Raw genomic sequence first — 18,298 nt, 5'->3', positions numbered from 1 at the left:
GTGCCATTTACTGTTTTGTATGAGAGGAGCAACACATTAAAGTCTGCTCTCACCTGTTTCAGGCAGCTTTCTAGTTGCACTTTGTTGGTAATTTGTTAAAATTTAATTTGGGTCCAGATGTCCTAATTTCAATGTTAGCATCCTGTTGGAGGTACTCAATGCCACTTCTTCTTTGTTTTACCCCTTTTTGTCATTACCTCTTTGTCTTGGGTATTTCATAGCAGCTGAGCATTACATGACATTGTAACTGGGCAGAAATCACAAATTACTGATCATGTACTATGGTTTTGAGTGGGCTGCTAACTAGATAATATTGAAAATGTGTCACGTCAGCATCGAGATGAATCCTAGAATCAAGAAATTGCCACACCTCTCGTGATTTGTGCACTGTGCTTGTATAAACACAGATGTATAACTAAAGGGTTCTACAAGCCTGAGCTTCTTTAGCCTCATTTAGCATTTTCTCTTTTGGAATCATCACAGAGACCTTTTCTGATATGGGCAGCTCTAACACCAAAATACTTCAAGTCATATTCTACTTTGTAATTCTGGCTTGAAGAATATGTTTTTTATAACAATTTTGACCTTAAGTGTGCTGGAATCTTTTTTTTTTTTCTTCTTTTTTTTTAGGCCTGGCTCACTGCTCGTGGACAAAAAACAAGTTTTCCAACTCCTAATTGCAAATGAATTATGTCATGAGTATAAGCTAAAATTGAATAATGTGTGTTTCAAATAAACAAAACAAATCTGTTAAATGTGTTTGTCTTTACAGTAAGTATTTTATTGCATCCTAGGTAAAGATCTGGTCCCTTTTTACTTGAAGATTTATACAGAAGATTTACTTCTCTTCTGAATCACTTGTCAGTGTTGAGGCATAGGTGACCCGGTTCAGTCCAAATAAGTGTACTTTGTCTTTTATAACAGCCATTGCAGAATCCTTTTAGACATTTGGATCAATCTGAGGATGATGGCATGGTGTGGACTGTGCTGTTTGGTGGCTGACTCACCATTTAAACTGGCTTTCAAGTTGGAAAATGTTGGTGTGATTTTACCCAGCTTGGTACACACGTTGTCACAGTGTATCCAAAACTTTGTTGCAAGTTAAACAAATTAAGGGGTATTAAAATTACATTCGTCTTATATAACTGTATGATACATTTATAGCTTCCAGAATAAGCTTTTTTTTAAAAGCGAAAGATAAATCGGTGTTTTAATGTGCTGAATTTGCCACATACAGAAATAATGAACTTTCATTCTTTTTTTTTCTTTACATCTTACTTTTAGACTGTGTATCTCTCTCTCTCTATCTATATATATATATATATATATATATATATATACACACCAAATTACCACATTTTATCATTTGTATGTTTTTTCATTGTAAGGATTAGTCATTCCACTTTTTGTTAAAGCTTTGAGACAAACCCTGTGACAACCACAGCCGTGCTGCGATTAGCAGGGGTGAAAGTCACACACACTGAGGGGAAAGACCTACATGAAGTCAAAAACAATCCTTTGTCTGGTATCAGCTGCATGTGTTTAAGACCATGTGGCTAAGTGGTTCCTATTGTGCAGAGTAGTATGCCTTGTGACACGGATAGGACATTGTTGATGCTAAGCAGATGCAGAGTGGTTGTGGCTCCCGCACAGGCTGAGCTCAGTGAGGGTTTAGAGATTTATAATGCGGTCATGAGATGACTAAGACAGAGGGATTAGAGCCTCTTAGATCTGGGTCTCACTTGTCCTGAATTAGAGAAAATGAGAGCTTTGGTAGACCACCAGACTCTGTTGACATTGGACGCAGCAGCTGAATATATTACCTACTTACTGCACTGAATATTTGTGACTAAAACTTTTGCAATTGCTCTCCTGAATAAGTGTGTCCTAAAGGCAGGCAGCCAGGATATCATCATCTTGGAGTATCTTTTTGTTTTTCTTTCATCAAAATGTACTGTAATGAACATGTTTACCTAATTTTGAATCTTTAACTGCTTTACAAAGTATAAATTTTCCTTTCATTTGATGTCTGCTGTGGTATTTTGCTGCACGCTCTTGAAAAGACCTTTTGAATAATCGAGATCTTGGCACATTTCTTTGGCTGCGTTTCCACAGGCTCGCTATTGCCACACAGGCAGTGAATACATCACTGCAACCAAACACCAGTAGATAACTAACTCGCACAGCTGTGATGCAAATATGAGAGAGTTGTTTCTTTCAAATTGAATTGTTGTCTGGTCTTAATTTATGTTTGATTTATGTCTTAATTTGTGCTTTTTTTCTTGTCATGTTAGTTCTCAGTAATTTTGCTGCTTCTAAATGTAGTTGTTTGGAAGTTTTTTTCTCTCCCTCTGTCTGCTCAATTGAGACAGGCTTTGATTTTAGGAACTAGTGAATAGTTAGATGTGACAAGCAGAGTTTTCTTAGGGGCACCAAAGTTGAATGATTCTCAGATGGTACAAGCATTAGCTGCAGAAGACTGCTTTGGTTTAGAAAATATGTCCATGTGAGTTGCCATCGTATTTCTCACATTTTTAAAATGCTGCTTATCACCACCACAACCACATTTAGGTCGGTTTTCCCTTTTTATTGTTGTCATGACAAATAAGGGCCTTAATTTCCTATTTCCGTTCACTTTGTCTGACTGGAGCAAATACATTTTTACCTGTGATAGAACATTGCATAAACAGGCGCACAGGGTTTATCTTGTTCCAACCATCCCAGCCCATCACAATAATCATAAGAGCACTCGAGGCCCCCATTAAATCTTTCATTGGCTGCGGGCACGGCAGCAACATCACATAATTGTGTTTATGCTTTTTTTCTTTCCATTAGTGTCAGCCTTTCCAGCCAAAATAGCCAAGGTAAAATCCAAGGCCTTTTGCCTGTGTTAAACAAAAAAGTTACATAATAGGGAAGCGAATGAGCATTAACTGCGTAACAGCTTTTCGCCCATGTGTCAAGTGTACACACAGAGATCACGACTCGCACTTAAGGCCACCCTCTGCCACAGCCACAACTGTACGCTGAAAAATCACTTAGGAACCATTCCTCTCATAATTGCAATTACATCATTCTGCAGCAGGAGACACTAGTAGTGTTGGTGACTTTTAACCTTTTCTGACCATGGTTATTCCAGTGCTGGTTCAGGTCAGGCCTCAGGGATCATTCACTTGAAATGTCTCTTCTAACACGTTTGACTCTCCCTCTAGTGTATTCTGAATTTCTGTGGAGGATCACAGATAGACAGTTTATCTTGACAAACTCGACAACATATCACAGGGTTAGTCTTGATTTCCCTGCACACTGGTGCCTCAATCACAAGTCTAGTTTTTAAACGCTATTCTGAACAACAGATGTTTGCTTTCTGCAAAGCTGAATGGTCTTTCCAAATGCTAACAGGTACTTAAGAAAGGCAAAACAAATGGGATTTATGAATCAGGATCTGTACATTTCAGCTGACTATGTTAATAAATGTAGCGACAAACTGTGTTTAAAAATTCAACTGGAAATTGTGGCTGTGAATGCTATTCTATGTGTAGCATTGGGTAGCATTCACAGATCTGACTAGCAATAAATAAATAAATAAAACAATAAACTGCAAGACAGTAAGCGAAACACTAAGTTCATGTGCCTACACTGCTGCTTCAATTTAACATCCATGTTGAAGGTCAGTTCTTACTGTTTTCTCTTGATTTAAGCAGCCTGAATGCTATACTGGCTCTGGATGTTTGAATGTGGTTGTTCAAAAAATTTTAGTTGGTCTCCATAACCCCATCCCAGCCTGTCAACATAAGTGGTTCTTTGCTCTTGGCCAGCAAGGAGACAGTGCTAGTGTAGCACTGGTTCTTCGGTGCAGAAGCCAGAGTTTTGGTGGTCAAAACAGAGAACCTACACTAAAACTGCTTTGGTTGAAAACCCCTTCTTAGAGCAATATGATTTATTGAAACTATCACCAAATTCTGAGATGCGTAGGCTGTCTTTACAATGATGATACAAATACTCTAGTGATATTTTACCTGCTTTTTGGTGTAACAGTGATGTCACAGGAGGCCATCTCTGTCCACCACTATAGCCTTACATAATGACACTACAATGACAATTATTTGCTATGTTTATTTGACACAAACTGCAACAATATATTTTCCCTAAGGGGATTGTCAAGTTTTATTCAATTCAGTTTAATTCACCTATAAGTAATGATATCTCTTTTTTTGCCATAATTGTGCTACTCTGTGTAATGTGTGATTATGGAGACGTATCTTATTATCTTCCTCTCATGAAGCAATAAGTTGCAATTGTTATAGTCAGAAAACAGCGTTATACTGACCACCTGATTTGTCACATTTTAATGAAAGAAGGTGGGTGGGTTATTGCAGCAAGCTGAACTGATCAGTTTTAACTGGGCAGCGAAAGAAGGCTTTGTGAAATACATTATTAAAAAGTAATTTGACTCCACTTGAAGATGACCCATCGGTCCAGTTTTAAAGAGAGTTGAATTGAGATTAGTGGAAGAAAATCTATTAAAAATGTTCTTTTTCTAAAACATTGGTGGCGTGGCATAGAAAATTGAAAAGGTATAGAGAGGTAAAAGCCATTTTTCATTCCTTGTGACTTTAAAGTCTGAGTTAGGCAGAAATAAATCTGCCACCTGAGTTTGCCACATTACAAAACAAATTTAATATAAACCACTGTCAAAAGTGAATGATTCAAACAATTGCCGTTTAAATTATATTAAGTCCCAAAATCACATGGAAATGTGCAGTGATTCTGCTCTGAGAAATCAGGGTCATGTCAACTGAAGAAGAATGTCAATTCAGCTCAAATCAACCCCACGAGTGGTCAAATGGAGCTTGTTTACTCCAAACAAACAATTTAGATGTGAATTCACAAACCCACACTGCAGATATTAAACATCTTGATCACCTTCCAACTATGGACTAAATTACCAACATTGCGCTCAACAGAGACTCCATTGCGCTCTCACAGTGGTGTATTATTGTAGGCATTGCTCACTGCTGTTTTTGATAGTTTGTGGCCGTTTTTTGCTGATCATCCTCAACTCTCTTTCAATTTGCCTCTGCACAGTATCTATGCACCGAGCCTTCACTGGCCACTCATCATAAGAGCTTGAATAAGGGCAACTGGTCTCCTTACCCTTATTCAAGATCTTATGATTACCATGACCTGGATGATTGAGAATCTTCATCACCATTTTCACTGACCGTTGCCACTCCTGAACGTTTGGTTCTCTGAGTAAGTGTGCAGCCTCTGAATTCCTGTGATGCGCTGCTGGCTCTGCTGCTGTGTTGCCAGATCTTTGGTGCTGCTGTATTTCATCTTCACTCTTCACAGCCCAACTTCTGCAAATTCTTGCATATAAAGAAGACACATTTTTGTGATGAAGGAAGAACACTTAGCTAGTTAGTTGCTTGTCTGAGGCTAATGCATCATAGTAGACGTCTTTATAATGTTGCAGTGTTGTGGGTTTGTTAGCTTTGTTCGTCTTACATAGTCAGTTCCACTGCGTGGTGGAATAGTGATCGAGGACCTGCTCTACAAATCCTAAACAAAAAATAAATGAAGAACTGTTTTAACAGTCAAACTCAGGGCTGCCAACTGTCCACATGGAGTGTGATCCTTATGCAATTCACCTCTTGCTTATGCTCTCAAATAGCGGCTGTACCTTAGAAGGGAGAGCAGTCATCTGCCAATCAGATTTCAGAAAAATTGATCAGAAGGCCAGTGCCTTTGTGAAACTGGAATTAGAGCTCTGATAAGTGTTGTAGGAATATGGTAGCAGCTGTTTACAGTGGATATTTCTCACTTTCTTTCTGCTTCTTCTGAATTCTGTACAGTGCTGTCCTGCATGCATAATATATGCACCTCGTCAGCCCCCAATGTCATCAATAATCATTTCACTATGTAGCCTGTAAAACTGTATGAGCTGTATGAGTGTGACTGAATGTGGCTTGTAGTGTGAAACTTCTCTGACTGGTCAACTAGACTAGAAAAGGACAATATAGATGCAGTCTATTTACTGTTGTCATGCCCTCCATCCATTTCCTCACACTGAATAGGTGCATTTAATACACACGTTTTAGAAGACACAGTTTTCAGATGAATCAGGAAGAACGTTCGTAATTCCCACTGTAAACAACTGCTGGCCTATTCCCACACCAATAATCAGCGCTCCAGTTCCAGCTCCACAAAGTTCCAGTTATCGCCCCATCAGAGCTGCGCCAGTCAGTTGTTGAGATTTAACATCTCTTTTCTGCCTGCACAGGTGTGGACTGGAGTGTGTGTGAGTTTCTATGATGACCCTATTTTGTGTCTTGACCGCTTGGAAACTTTTCAAGGTTTTCCATTTCACTCATATAAATTCGTACCTGCAGCCCCAAATGTTTTCTGAACAGTCCTCGGATCCCATGACAGAAGGAAGATTTAAATAGTTCGACTGCAGGGATGTATGAAACCCCATATAATAATAATATGATAATATGACATTTGGCTTTTCCTAATTTCAAACAAGCAGCATCTGCTTCACACAGTGGCATTCATGCATTTTGTGCACCACAAAAGAGGAAGAAAGAGGAGGTGCAAGAACCCACTGATAATTGGTCACATATAATAATGGTTCTTCAGATGTGTTGACAATATTAGACGGTTTACTGTTAGAAGGAAGGAGGTGCAGGTGAAGCTGAAGGTGGGAACTAAAGAGGGATCTTTATCCAGCACAGTGTTTCTGGAACATTTTTAGTAACAACGCACATAATTTATGGAGTATTTCAAAAGGATTATTGCTAAAATACCAATGGTCTCAAGCTGGGAAATTATAATGTGAAAAGGTGAACAGAAAAATAAACAGCAAAAAACTAAAAAGTGCAGTAAGATGAAATGGTTTGCCATCTTAGTAATGATAATAATAAAGTGAAACAGTTAAATATGTTATTCAGTGAACAAAGCTGAAGGAATAAGCAGCTATCAGAGCAGAGATTCATGAATAAAAAAATATTTTAAACACACTTGTGCTCAAACAGACTATTTGGTCAAGTCGGAGCATAAATACTAATTAACAACCAAGGATCCAGTGTAATCATAATGTTAACCACAAGACCAGAGCGTGAGAAGGTTCATTTGGTTTTAGCTGCAGGACAATTGGAGAGTGGAGGAGAGAATGGGAGGAGCAGAGGAGATGAAGAGTGCAACAGACAGATATGATGCCAGAAGAGCAGGTGAAGAAGATAAGGGTGTCAGATAGATAAGAGCCAAAGTTAACACACTTTATCATAGTTTAAAATCCTCGAGTTTTACACAATAGGAGTAGCAACTCTAAGCTATTAACTGATTCAGAAAAGAATAAAAATGTAAAAAAAGATGAATAAATAAACTCTTCCATATGACTTTCATGGTATTATTTCTATTCTTAGTCTTTTACTCCTGCTTGCAATTACAAAGAGAAAGGTTCGGGGGAAAACATCAAGATTGTAGTGATTTTGTTTATTGTAAATGGCACCCTCTGCACATCTTAGACTTTTTTTTTACTCTTAAATGAGTTGGAAGTGATGCAACTGCCATAAAAAGTCCTTAGACTGGACTGGCCTTGGCTAAGCACCTGATGATACACCTCTGGTAATATTATTTAACTCTAAATAGTGTGATACTGATTTAGTGATATTTAATATATATATATATTTCAGCCATTATAGGCCCTATATTGTTTTTCTAAAACATGACTTGAGTTTTTATTTTTTGAGAGACTTGTTGTGCAGGTTGTTGTACATCATGCACACACCTAACTACAAAGTCTGAACTTCTCTGTTTTTGGATGTTCTTCCAACATTTACATTAGTTAACCTCTTGGGTTTTGATGGGTCATATGGATACCTGTAGAAACAGACTCAGCAGCATACTCTGTCCTACAGTTCTTCCTTTTTTAGCAAATGTCCTACTAGTGCAGCACAAGGTTACAACAAGTAGGAGGAGCATCACTAACCAAAGTGGCATTCCAGGTATTGTGGTGTCAGTTTATTTTGGGCCTGCTATTGTTGAAGTTCATAATAACGGTGTAAACTAATCATTAAGGCATTGAGGGATTTGAACTACACAATTCACTCACTCAGTTATCAAAGACACATAACACATGTCTATAGAAATCTCTATATTTGCTTTAAGCTGGTCATACACAACACAATTTTTCAAGTGATTTCAAAGTTGTGGACAGTTTTCCAGTGTCAGAATGAAATCAGCAAACTCTGGTTTCAATGTCTCTGACTAATTTCTAAACAAAAGGGTGATGTCTTGCTGGTTACTTAAGTCAACTCAGTTTTCATAATAAACTAAAACCGAATGCCTGTTGCATTTATGTGGATGTAAAGGACTAGTTTCTGGGCCAGCAGCACAGCACACGCGTTACAGTGTTCTTTCAAAAGTCTCCTTGCCTGAATGAACCAGTACCGTATTGAAACCAGCTAATGAATTTTCTCTGTATCTGTGAACTGCAGGTGGGTTGTACAGATAAACAGAGGAGGAGAGAGATAAGGCTCCAACACCAGCTGTTTGTTGGGGGTGTTTGGTCTAGTCTTATTCTGATTGATATTTGAATAGAGTCTGTAGCTGGATGTCAGCCATAAACGGGCCAGTCTCTCAGCCAGCGCTAATCACTGCTGTCATTGCAGCATTCGGGTTGCATTGCAACTGCTGATTATATGTTTATATTCCAGTTCCAGATACCTCGTTGTAAAAATGACCTATTGCTATATCCATCCATCCATCCATCCATCCATCCATCCATCCATCCATTTTCTATACCCGCTTAATCCAATTTAGGGTTGTGGGCTGTTGTGGGCTGTTGCTATATGTGGAAGTTATTTTATTTGCTTTTTGTGAATGATCTGAACATGCCTGCGCACGTGTGTGTCCACAAGGGACCTTGTTTAAAGTGGTGTCGGGTTCATTTAGAGTGCAAAGCTTTGGGTTACACAGCAGAGTTGGTGTTGCGTTGCTGTGACGGTTACCTTACATATTAGATTTAAAGGCTCTCTCCAGGTTAAGATCAACTTGCAGTCTCAGGTACATTACGTAGGTGTGATGTAGGCCTTTTTCATGCCCACTCTGTGGTTAAGTGAGTAAAGCTTTGAACCTCAAACAGGAAAGTCTGCACTGAAGTATGTGGCACTGTTTTTGTGACTATGAGGTTGAATAGGATGCTGATTGTAAAGCTGTATAATTGCAGCATCTACCATTTCCTTATCCAAAGCTTGGTAAAAGCTTCAACTTTGTTTGCTTTTTGGCTGCTTTATATTCTTTATTATATGAAGCTGTAAAAATGTGGATTAATTAGCAGTTCAGCAGAGACTATCAGCAACTGTTCCGATAATTAATTGTTCAGTAATTGTCTTGCAAAAATGCCAAAGCTACTGTAGAGAGTGGGCTGCTTTTCTGTTTTCTGCAACAAAAAATATCAAGGCTTTTTGTACTAGATAGGATAAGCGGCTTTCGTTAGCTCACATTTGACTCTGAAAATATCAGATAATAGTAGATAAAAGTAAATTAGACCATTTTCATTTTTGGAAAAAATTATTGTAATGGAATTGTAGCCAGGGTTCAAACATACATGAATACTTTCATGTGAGATTTATCCCACACGAGGACATGTTAGTTCAAGGTGAATCCACCGACGAGATATGAGAGAATTAATTAGAAATGTGTTTGCATACAATTTTAGGAGCAAATTATATGCAAAATATGATCAATATATCTACATATCTATAGATCAATATATCTACATATCTATAGATCTATATATCTACATATATATATAGATATATAGATCTATAGATATACTCTTTTGCGCCAACATTTTCACGCTGCTTTGGTTTTTAACGTCTAGCTTCTATGCGCAAGAGACAATCATGTTTCCTGACAACATATCAAATTTGAGTATGGCAAAATAGTTTGAAGCTAGAATGATTCTAATAGAAGTATAGTCAAGTTCCACAAATGATGATTAAACAAATAACTTATTCCTTACAAACTGTTCATTCTGGCAGTAACTGGCAAAGTAGCTTCCTTTGATATCTAATTTATGAGGCCATGTGCTGCTGAAATCTTCAAGGTTTTTGTGACGTGGTCATTTGCATAATTTATAGTGCATTGTTTTTCCTTTGGTCGCTTAATCAGTTGGAGGACGTGACTTTGTATTGTAAATGGAGATTAGGAGGAGCTGGTTAAGATGCAGTCTGGTGTTTCTGTTCAACTAATGTGTCCAGACTTTTTATTACCTTCATTGTAATAAAAGGGGAGGGAACTGAAGCTGGCGTGAGATTGATAAAGATGTCAGATTTCTTGAGAAATGATGGTTTTCACTCATTAGTATTAGGGTCTTTGTAGCTGAAAGTTCAAGCCACTTTGAGATTCCAAAGAATTCAGTGTCTTCAGCACTTTGCAAATGGGAATAAACCTACTGTACTATAACTCAGTGGTTCCTAAACAGGCATCCTTCTCCACTTCTAAGAGGCTGCCAATGATCACAGGCTGTAAGCAGGGTATTCTTTCCACAGAGTTTGTAAAGAATTAGATATGCAAATGTACAAAATCCTAACACCTTTAATGGATCTTAATAAGTCTGTATGAGGATTAAATGCTGCTGTGGTACAGCCATCGTCTTTTATGGAAATGCAGGCAATAAATGTGTTCTTTAATGAAGGATTTCATTAATGTGCTGAAACAGCTGACTCATACATTTTAGATTATATTTAGTGCGATGTAGAGATGCCCTTATGGTGAAAATATATCAATATCCATGAGTATTTATCAGTAGATTCTTATTGTTTATAGAATAACCATATAGTCCTCGCTATGGTATATTGTTGAATGATTGTTTGTCCAGGATGCTTCTACATAAATAAATTATATATACTATTGGCAAATTAGTTGTACCTTCTGTGTTTTTTCAGACTGAATTGTCACTGAAATGAACTCAGTATTAAATGAGATTTCTACTATTAAAAAAAAAGACTGAATAATAATTTCAGAGTAGTTAAGTATAAGTAGATAAAAGTTGATAGTTGAAGATTTATGTTTCTGCTAGTGATACATTTAGCCTTGAAACGATGATAAATTGATTTTGGTTTGACAAATGGCAGAAAAAGAAAGTTTTGCTTGATGTGATCAGAGGAACACAGGCACTGCGCTTATTCCTGTCAGAGAACAGCACAGCCCCCGCACTTACTGTATGTGGTAAAGACCTTCTTTGTAATCCATAAATGAGATTGCTTCATTCATCTCTACACATGGTATTTTAATCATCTCCTCCTTCGTTCCACTTTCAATGTATAATCTCCTGAGATGCTGTAAGAAAATAAGGTGTTTTTTATTTAGAAGAGAATCTAACTGAAAAAGTAGCTACGATTGGGTCACAGTAATGTGATATGTATTAAGATAAAGTAGAGCGAAGTTGAACATGTTGTCTTTACATTGTATTGTCCTTTTGCTAAAAGTATGAATTTCTGTTCATGATTTGACCCTTGAGATGCCAGCGATTGAGATACACAGCGTATTGGAGCCATTTTCCTTTCATCACTCAGTCGGCAGTCTTCAGTTTCCCAGTTCATACAATCTGCAGAGGCATTGTTGTCAGCCCATGTAAATGACATACAGTGTTCCCATGTCAACCATGAGAAGATCTGAAATAATCTGCGGGAAGCAATGACTTCTCTCTTCAGGGTGGCTTGTTGTTCAGGTCTGAGTTTTCTCGTATGAAAGGGATCAAAGCAATCATACCCAGCCCTCTTAAGAAAAATGGATGTATGAGTGTGAGGAATCAAATCTGCTTCAAAAGGGAGCGCCACTGGGAGCCAGAGATGAGAGGGCAAAGAGTGAATAGGAAACCAGTGTGAAATCACTCTTGTTGTTGCCCTAAAAGAGAAGAGAACGTAGCAGTATCCCACTGCCCACTCAGTTTTCATGCAAGATGTCGAAATGGTATAAAATGTGTTTGGGTGTATGTTTTTAACCGATTCAAAGAAAGGCAAGTAAATGCATGCGGTACAATGACAAAAAAACTCAAACCATTGTCAGACTTGCACTCCCACCCTAAAACTTCGTTGATGGCATCTCGAGGGAATGTTTCCGAGAAAGCATAAGCATGCCAGTTTCAGTCAGACCAGACTTTGTGTACTTTACTCTCACGGGTCCCAAGTGCCAAGTCTAGACATTAGCGCTTCCCCCTAAAGTTCAGTGTTTAAAGTCTATGAGAAGAGTCTAGGCTACAGCAGTCGTATCAGTATCAGTTGTGAAGTAGACTACTGTGAACGCACTGACAACTTATTTATTCATGCAAATGTCTTCAAGTTTACAGACCTGGTAGATTTGCACATTGATCAAATTATATTTCAAGTTAAAAAAAATACTTAGTTCCTAAACTGTGTTCAGAAATCTTTGCAGAGGCGTGGGAGGTTCAGTCAAGTATTGAATGCTAACGTTATGTGTGGGAAACCATGAATACATCTTTCTTAAACGTACAACAAATTCCTTGACCGTTTGCTGTTGATCGACCAGGGATAGTCAGTGGCAGCCTTCCTAGAGATGCATCATTTTATCTGCCTCTGACTTCAACCTGAGGGATTTCAGCTTGACTGGCCGTGACTGGTAACTTGTTGATCTGATCGGATATAACACTTGTTGCTCCAGTGGTTTTATACATAAGCTGCGCAATGGTTCATCATGTTCACAGTGACACTCACAGTAATGTCAAAGCCACAAACGCGAGTATAGGCACTATTACCAACTGGGTGACTGTTTTTGCTACTTTTCAGACTGCCTGTGACTTTTAAATTTTTTTTGCGACAATGTGATGCAAAAAAATCGAACAGCCTTTTATGACAAACCTCCCCAGTGCTGCCCCACAATCATTAGGCCTCTCTCCTGCTGTAGAAATGCTGCTCTCTGTCTTCACTATGCTCAGTCAGCAGCAGGAAATGTAGCAGCAGCCCCGGTGAGTTGCTTGCACAAGTGCAATGTTGTCCTTGTGGTGCCTTAAGAGGCTCTGTACTGTACAAGAGAAAGCGTTAAAAACATTCTGCCGCTTCAGACCTTCTCTCTGGGGGGGTAGAGTGCGAGTCTCTGTTGGGTGTTTTTTTTTTTTTTTTTTACATTAAAGTAGAAGTAGATTATTTAGATTATTCCCAGTAGTAAGAATGCATCTCAATCAGAGAATCTTCACAGTGTTGTTTAGTTTTCATGTGAACGGGCAACTGAACGATGTCCAGATGTCATTCTCCAGACTTTTTTTGTTGCTCATGTCTTAGAATGGCTGAAGTTAAACAGAGAAGGAAATCACTGTTTCAAAGAAATTTAATTACGGATAGTGTGAGTCAGACATATAAACATGCTTTGAGATGAGGGCGTTGATGCACGTGAGCTTCAATTTTGGTGCGTGCCGCCGTTTGTTAGAGGGAGAATGGCAAGCATAAGCCAGACATTGGAGTGACTTTAAAAGCTGATTTCACTGTTTGGTCATCTGCTCTGAGGTATCAGATGTCACATTTTCCTCACGGGGCTTCCTCTCGAACAGACAGAATCCTTCTGTTTTTCATATTGTCTCTTAGTCTTCTTCTGCAGCTCAGAGCAGTGTTTGTATTCTGTGGAACTGTGTTGCATGGCAAGGCTCATATGCACACGCTGCTTTGATTGTTATTACCTGCAGAGACTGAAAAGGTATATTCACTTTAAATCTGGGCTGTGATTCTGGTCCATCTTAATGTATGGAGATAACTTCTTGCCTTTGCTGTGTTTTGTGGCGAGGCAAGGCTACAACACCATATTCACATGTTTTGTTCATCACTTGTTAATAATTCAACCTGAAGTTAATTTAATTATCTGTACGCTGAATTGGATTAGGTGGGTTTAGCAAATGGATGGATGGAAGGTCTTTGTGGTTAGCCCTTGTAGACTTGGATAGAAGCTTTTGAAAAGGCTGCAGGTTAAGTGAATATATTAAAAAATGGATTCCATCAGCTTAAACATATCAAAGCTTTAAGAGAAGCCTCTAATATCTTATCTTAAGGGCATAATATCTGTATATTTAAAGCATGTTGTATTCAGTTCTGTTGCCACTGTTTTGCTCTAATTTGCTTATTCTTATTCACAGCAAGCTAATAAGCTAAGATTCCCCCCCCCCTTTGTTTAACCTGTGTGTATTCACTATAAAGATGCACTCATCAGGAAATAATTGCTCATTGTATACCTGTGTGTACCATGTAAGCTGAACCACACCCAGCTGCATTGTCTCTTACAGGAGAGCTACGTGCTCTGAATCTTCCAGTGATAAATAAAGAAAGGTTCTACCTGAAATTAATCCCCAAGATGACTTTTATAATAAGGCTATTTTGAAAATTGATTATGAGTTTTTAAGGTACCTCCTTGCCTGTGGGACACAAGTGAAAGAAAGGCTGTGACAATTTCTAATTAGATGTACGTCAAATTAAAATATGGGCTGACTTTATACGCTATGGTATAAGTATTACAGGAGTAGCTTCAGACGTGTTCAGATAATCTAGGTTTAAATTATAATATAGATGTAAGCAAGTTGGGATGGGGAGAATAATTTGTCCTGGCAAAATACTGACCTAATGATAGTGCTTTGAATAGAACTGAATGTGTGCATTATCTTGTGTGTTGGTCACAGCTGTGCATGCAAGGAGGCTTGAGGGTTTGATGAGACATGAATGGTGTTTGTCTTTTTTTAATTTATTTATTTTTTCTTTTCTTGTCCAGGTGGGCAGGCAATAAGGCTTGACAGAAGATGAGACGGGGGTGGTGGCTCGTCAGATGGCTGGGGACAGGAATGGCTGTGCTTTCTTTGCTCACGCACAGCTGGGGTCAGGACACAGAAGGTATGAGCAGCCAATGCTGTGCTGATCACACTCAGGCCTCCCCTAACGGCGCTGCTTACAGTAGGAAAGGAAATGTTTCTTTTTTCAGAAGAAGTCCAGCGTGGTGGAAAACCTTTGTTGCCACTACATCACACTGTTTTTTTCTGAAAAATTATGACAACACTTCATAATTTTCCCCTCTAAAAGCTTGTAAAATCTTGATAAATTTCCCAGAAAGCAATTTTAGCTTGCAAACTCATTTATCATAATTCACTGTTTTGGTTGCTCCCAGTAGTGAATTAGCTATGTTAGTTGGGTATTACAAATTGTAAGCAATTAAAAAATCTGAAAAAAAAGTAATGGACTTAGTTTAAGTTTTTCTATTGTTACAGTGTTAGAATTATAGAGTTCTGAATGAAGTTCAGCAAAATGTTCGGAGGACCATAGAGATATGCAATGCAAATAACTTAGCTTTCATTGTATTCTTACTGTTCTCCCATTTCAAATTTGACAAAAGTCATTCTTTAAAGAGAGGATTTAAATCTATCTTCCTCTTAACGTAGATGGCTGATCATACTAAAAGTATTCCCGTTGTGGTTTTCAGGTCTCAGCATTTACATTCTCGACTCACTGCGTTTGCAGCAGCTGACACTTAAAAGTGAATTCCTGCAGCATAGCATTCTCCTCTCTTTTAAACATGGCGTCACCACGAAGCTTCACACACCAAGGAACATTCTTCGGTTCCCACCTGAAATACAACATTTTGGTTCACGTCAGTTTTAAGAGTCCTGCTTTCAAGTTCTAGCTGCGGGAGTAAGTCTCCTTTATCCCAGCCTCGTTTCCTTTCTTGCTTTCATGCCTTGCCAGCTTCTCCAGCATCCTTGAGAAGTTTACAAATGTAAAAACATTGTCTGAAAGAGGCATTATCACTCTTTAAGTAATTTGATTTAAGGTTCTAGTTTGAAGGTTTTTCTTCCTTAGTGTAGGTGATATTGTTTTAATTTTCCTCCCTCTTTGTGAACATGAACTAAGAAGCAGGATAAAACCAGTGCAGGGTGACAATTTTGACTGTTCACCAAACAGAGGTCTCTTGGCAAATAGAGCATCCTGCAAACACACATCAAACATGTTGGTACAGCTATACTATGACTATATGACTGTTTTTGTTGTGCATCTCTGTATTTTTACCTCCATCTGACACGGCCTTGTAACCTTGTCGTATAAGCTTTTTTTCAGCTGATTATGGATGTGGCTCCAGCCTGTAATTTGACTGGTTGCAGACCAAAATAATTATGAGACCTGCAAATGAGCTCTGATTGGATCAGAGTGTGCCAGCAAATTACCCACTGTGTCATAGCTGGAGTTACAGCTGAGAAAGAGTATATCTCAGAATGGATGTTGTCGCTCGATGCCTTTTTTTGCCAATGTGTGTCAGCCAGACATGATCTTGATTTAAGGAAGGATTTTTACTCCCCAATGCTCCACATCCCTCATGTTCTCACTCGTAAATCTCCTCACTCTACCCAACTCAAAGCGATTTTGGTTTTTGACTGTCAGCTTGTTTATTCTTTGTCTGTCAAGTTAAAAAACAAACAAAAAAAAATTGGTTTTGGTGTTTAGCTGTGGGGAGACTATTTTCAGTGGATGTCATAGTGCCTAGCAATTCTTTAATCACAAGAGATATTATGAATCTCCTAGTTGTAATTAATGGGAATGTGGACACAGTATGAGAAAATGAGTTTGACTTTTAAAAAACTGTGTGGTTTCTTTTGATAATCAATTAAATTGATTTGATGAGGAGAAAAAAAAAGTTTGGTTATTTACTCTCATCTCATAACTCCATTCATGCTGGGATCTTATTTATGTGTGCCACTCTTTGTCACTTTTCTGTAATTGACTAAATAGCTCATTCCCTATGAAAAAGATCTTAAGAAATGTCTGAATCTGTCGAGATATTCTTGTCTGATTAGTCTCAACTAATAGAAAACAGCATGAAGATATTTCAGACACCATTCTCTTCTATTTCTGTATACATCTCTGTATTCTGTAACTTTAACTTCATTCCTTTACACATTTTCTGCTTTCAGATTTTGTTGATGATTTTCTCTCACATATATCAGTCTTTCATGTACTCCCCCCAACTTGCAGCATCAGGCTCTGACTCTGCTGCCCTGTAGGCTCCACGGTCTCTCATAACGGAGACCAGTGTCTGGCAAGTACATATAAACCTTGCACTGTACTTCATGCGTGTCTATCATTTTCCGGTGATGTTAAATCCGAGTTCAAAGCACAGCAGACACATTTACACTGTCCATACCTCCTAATCTTTCCTTAACTAAATCCAGTTGTCAGTTAAAAGCACATATGATGCACATGCTTAACTGCTCCTGTGGTGTTTGTGGTGAGGTGCAGATTAGATAATATGGCTGTGGGCACATCTGCCATGAGCCAACCTCCTTTTTTTTCACTCTACGTCCATCTCTCTGCATGCGATCCTCTCTTCTCCTTCGTTCCATCTGCACATCCATTCTGACCCACGATTGTTTGTCTATTTTTGGGTTTGCTTGATTAGGGTCCAGATGTGCAGACTGCAGCAGCAGAGGTCTGTGGAGTGGGGGAGCATGGGGAGCATAGAATGACAGAGGGAAAGGTTTTTAATCTGCTCACCACTATGCTGTAGTCAGGCTCTGAGCTGCACAAGAAGGGGAGGGGGGGTCCTCTTGGTAAGACAGGGCCTCGTGCTGCCTGTGGTCTTTACCAATAGGCCCATCTTGGAGCTCAGTATATGAGTGCTGAAATGTTCAGCTGGAGTGTGATTGCAACCTTTGCCCCATCGTGTGGTTAACCTCCCCGGGGAGGACAGGAGAGCAATAAGAGGGGAGTCTTAAGTGGATGAGAAGAGGCTGGTAAAGATAACACATCAGTAAAGTATCCCCCCGTACTCAATGATCAGCCACTACTCATTTACACGATGCTGCAGGCATTCATTGCTCATTTCCACCTCTGTCTCTCTGACATTCCTGTTACTTTCACAGTCTCAGGAGCGCCACCCCCCCCTTCCCCATTCTCTGTTCACCGCTTGCTGCTCATCTCTTTCCTGTTCATACCATAAACACATTCTACCCCACATGTGACCATTAAAAATGAGAGCATGCTCACAATTACAGTAAGAGGCCAAAGGAGGCAGAAAGAGCCTCACTTCTAATGATTTGTAAGGAAAAAGGGAGAGATACAGAACAAGTCAGAAACCGTGACTGCATTCTTTTCATCCAGCACAGTGCAAAAAGAAGCACATAGTACAAACTGTCTCCACATCGATTTAGGTGCTTTTTTTTCTCTCTCATGGAATAGTGAAATGCGACATGTCTACATTTGGAGATGTTCTTCAGTTTTGGTTGTGCGCAAAGCAGAAGTGACTCACA

At 38.8% G+C, this 18,298-nt stretch overlaps 1 protein-coding gene across 1 annotated transcript in view; it reads left to right on the top strand.

Moving 5' to 3' along the window:
• LOC140312974 (protocadherin-15-like) overlaps positions 1 to 18,298 on the top strand; it is a 192,614-nt gene that overhangs the window by 48,124 nt on the left and 126,192 nt on the right. Inside the window, exon 3 of the mRNA XM_072390881.1 lies at positions 14,779 to 14,897. Within this exon, the coding sequence (XP_072246982.1) occupies positions 14,807 to 14,897 (91 nt within the window). The 5' untranslated portion in view covers positions 14,779 to 14,806. The remainder of the gene's footprint in view (positions 1 to 14,778; positions 14,898 to 18,298) is intronic.

The sequence above is a fragment of the Leuresthes tenuis genome, unplaced genomic scaffold (genome assembly GCF_036924035.1).
Source record: "Leuresthes tenuis unplaced genomic scaffold, fLeuTen1.0.hap1 SCAF_8, whole genome shotgun sequence".
NCBI classification, from domain to species: domain Eukaryota; kingdom Metazoa; phylum Chordata; class Actinopteri; order Atheriniformes; family Atherinopsidae; genus Leuresthes; species Leuresthes tenuis.
Note: the sequence above shows the minus strand (reverse complement) of the source record. Positions and strands in the feature narration are given on the sequence as shown.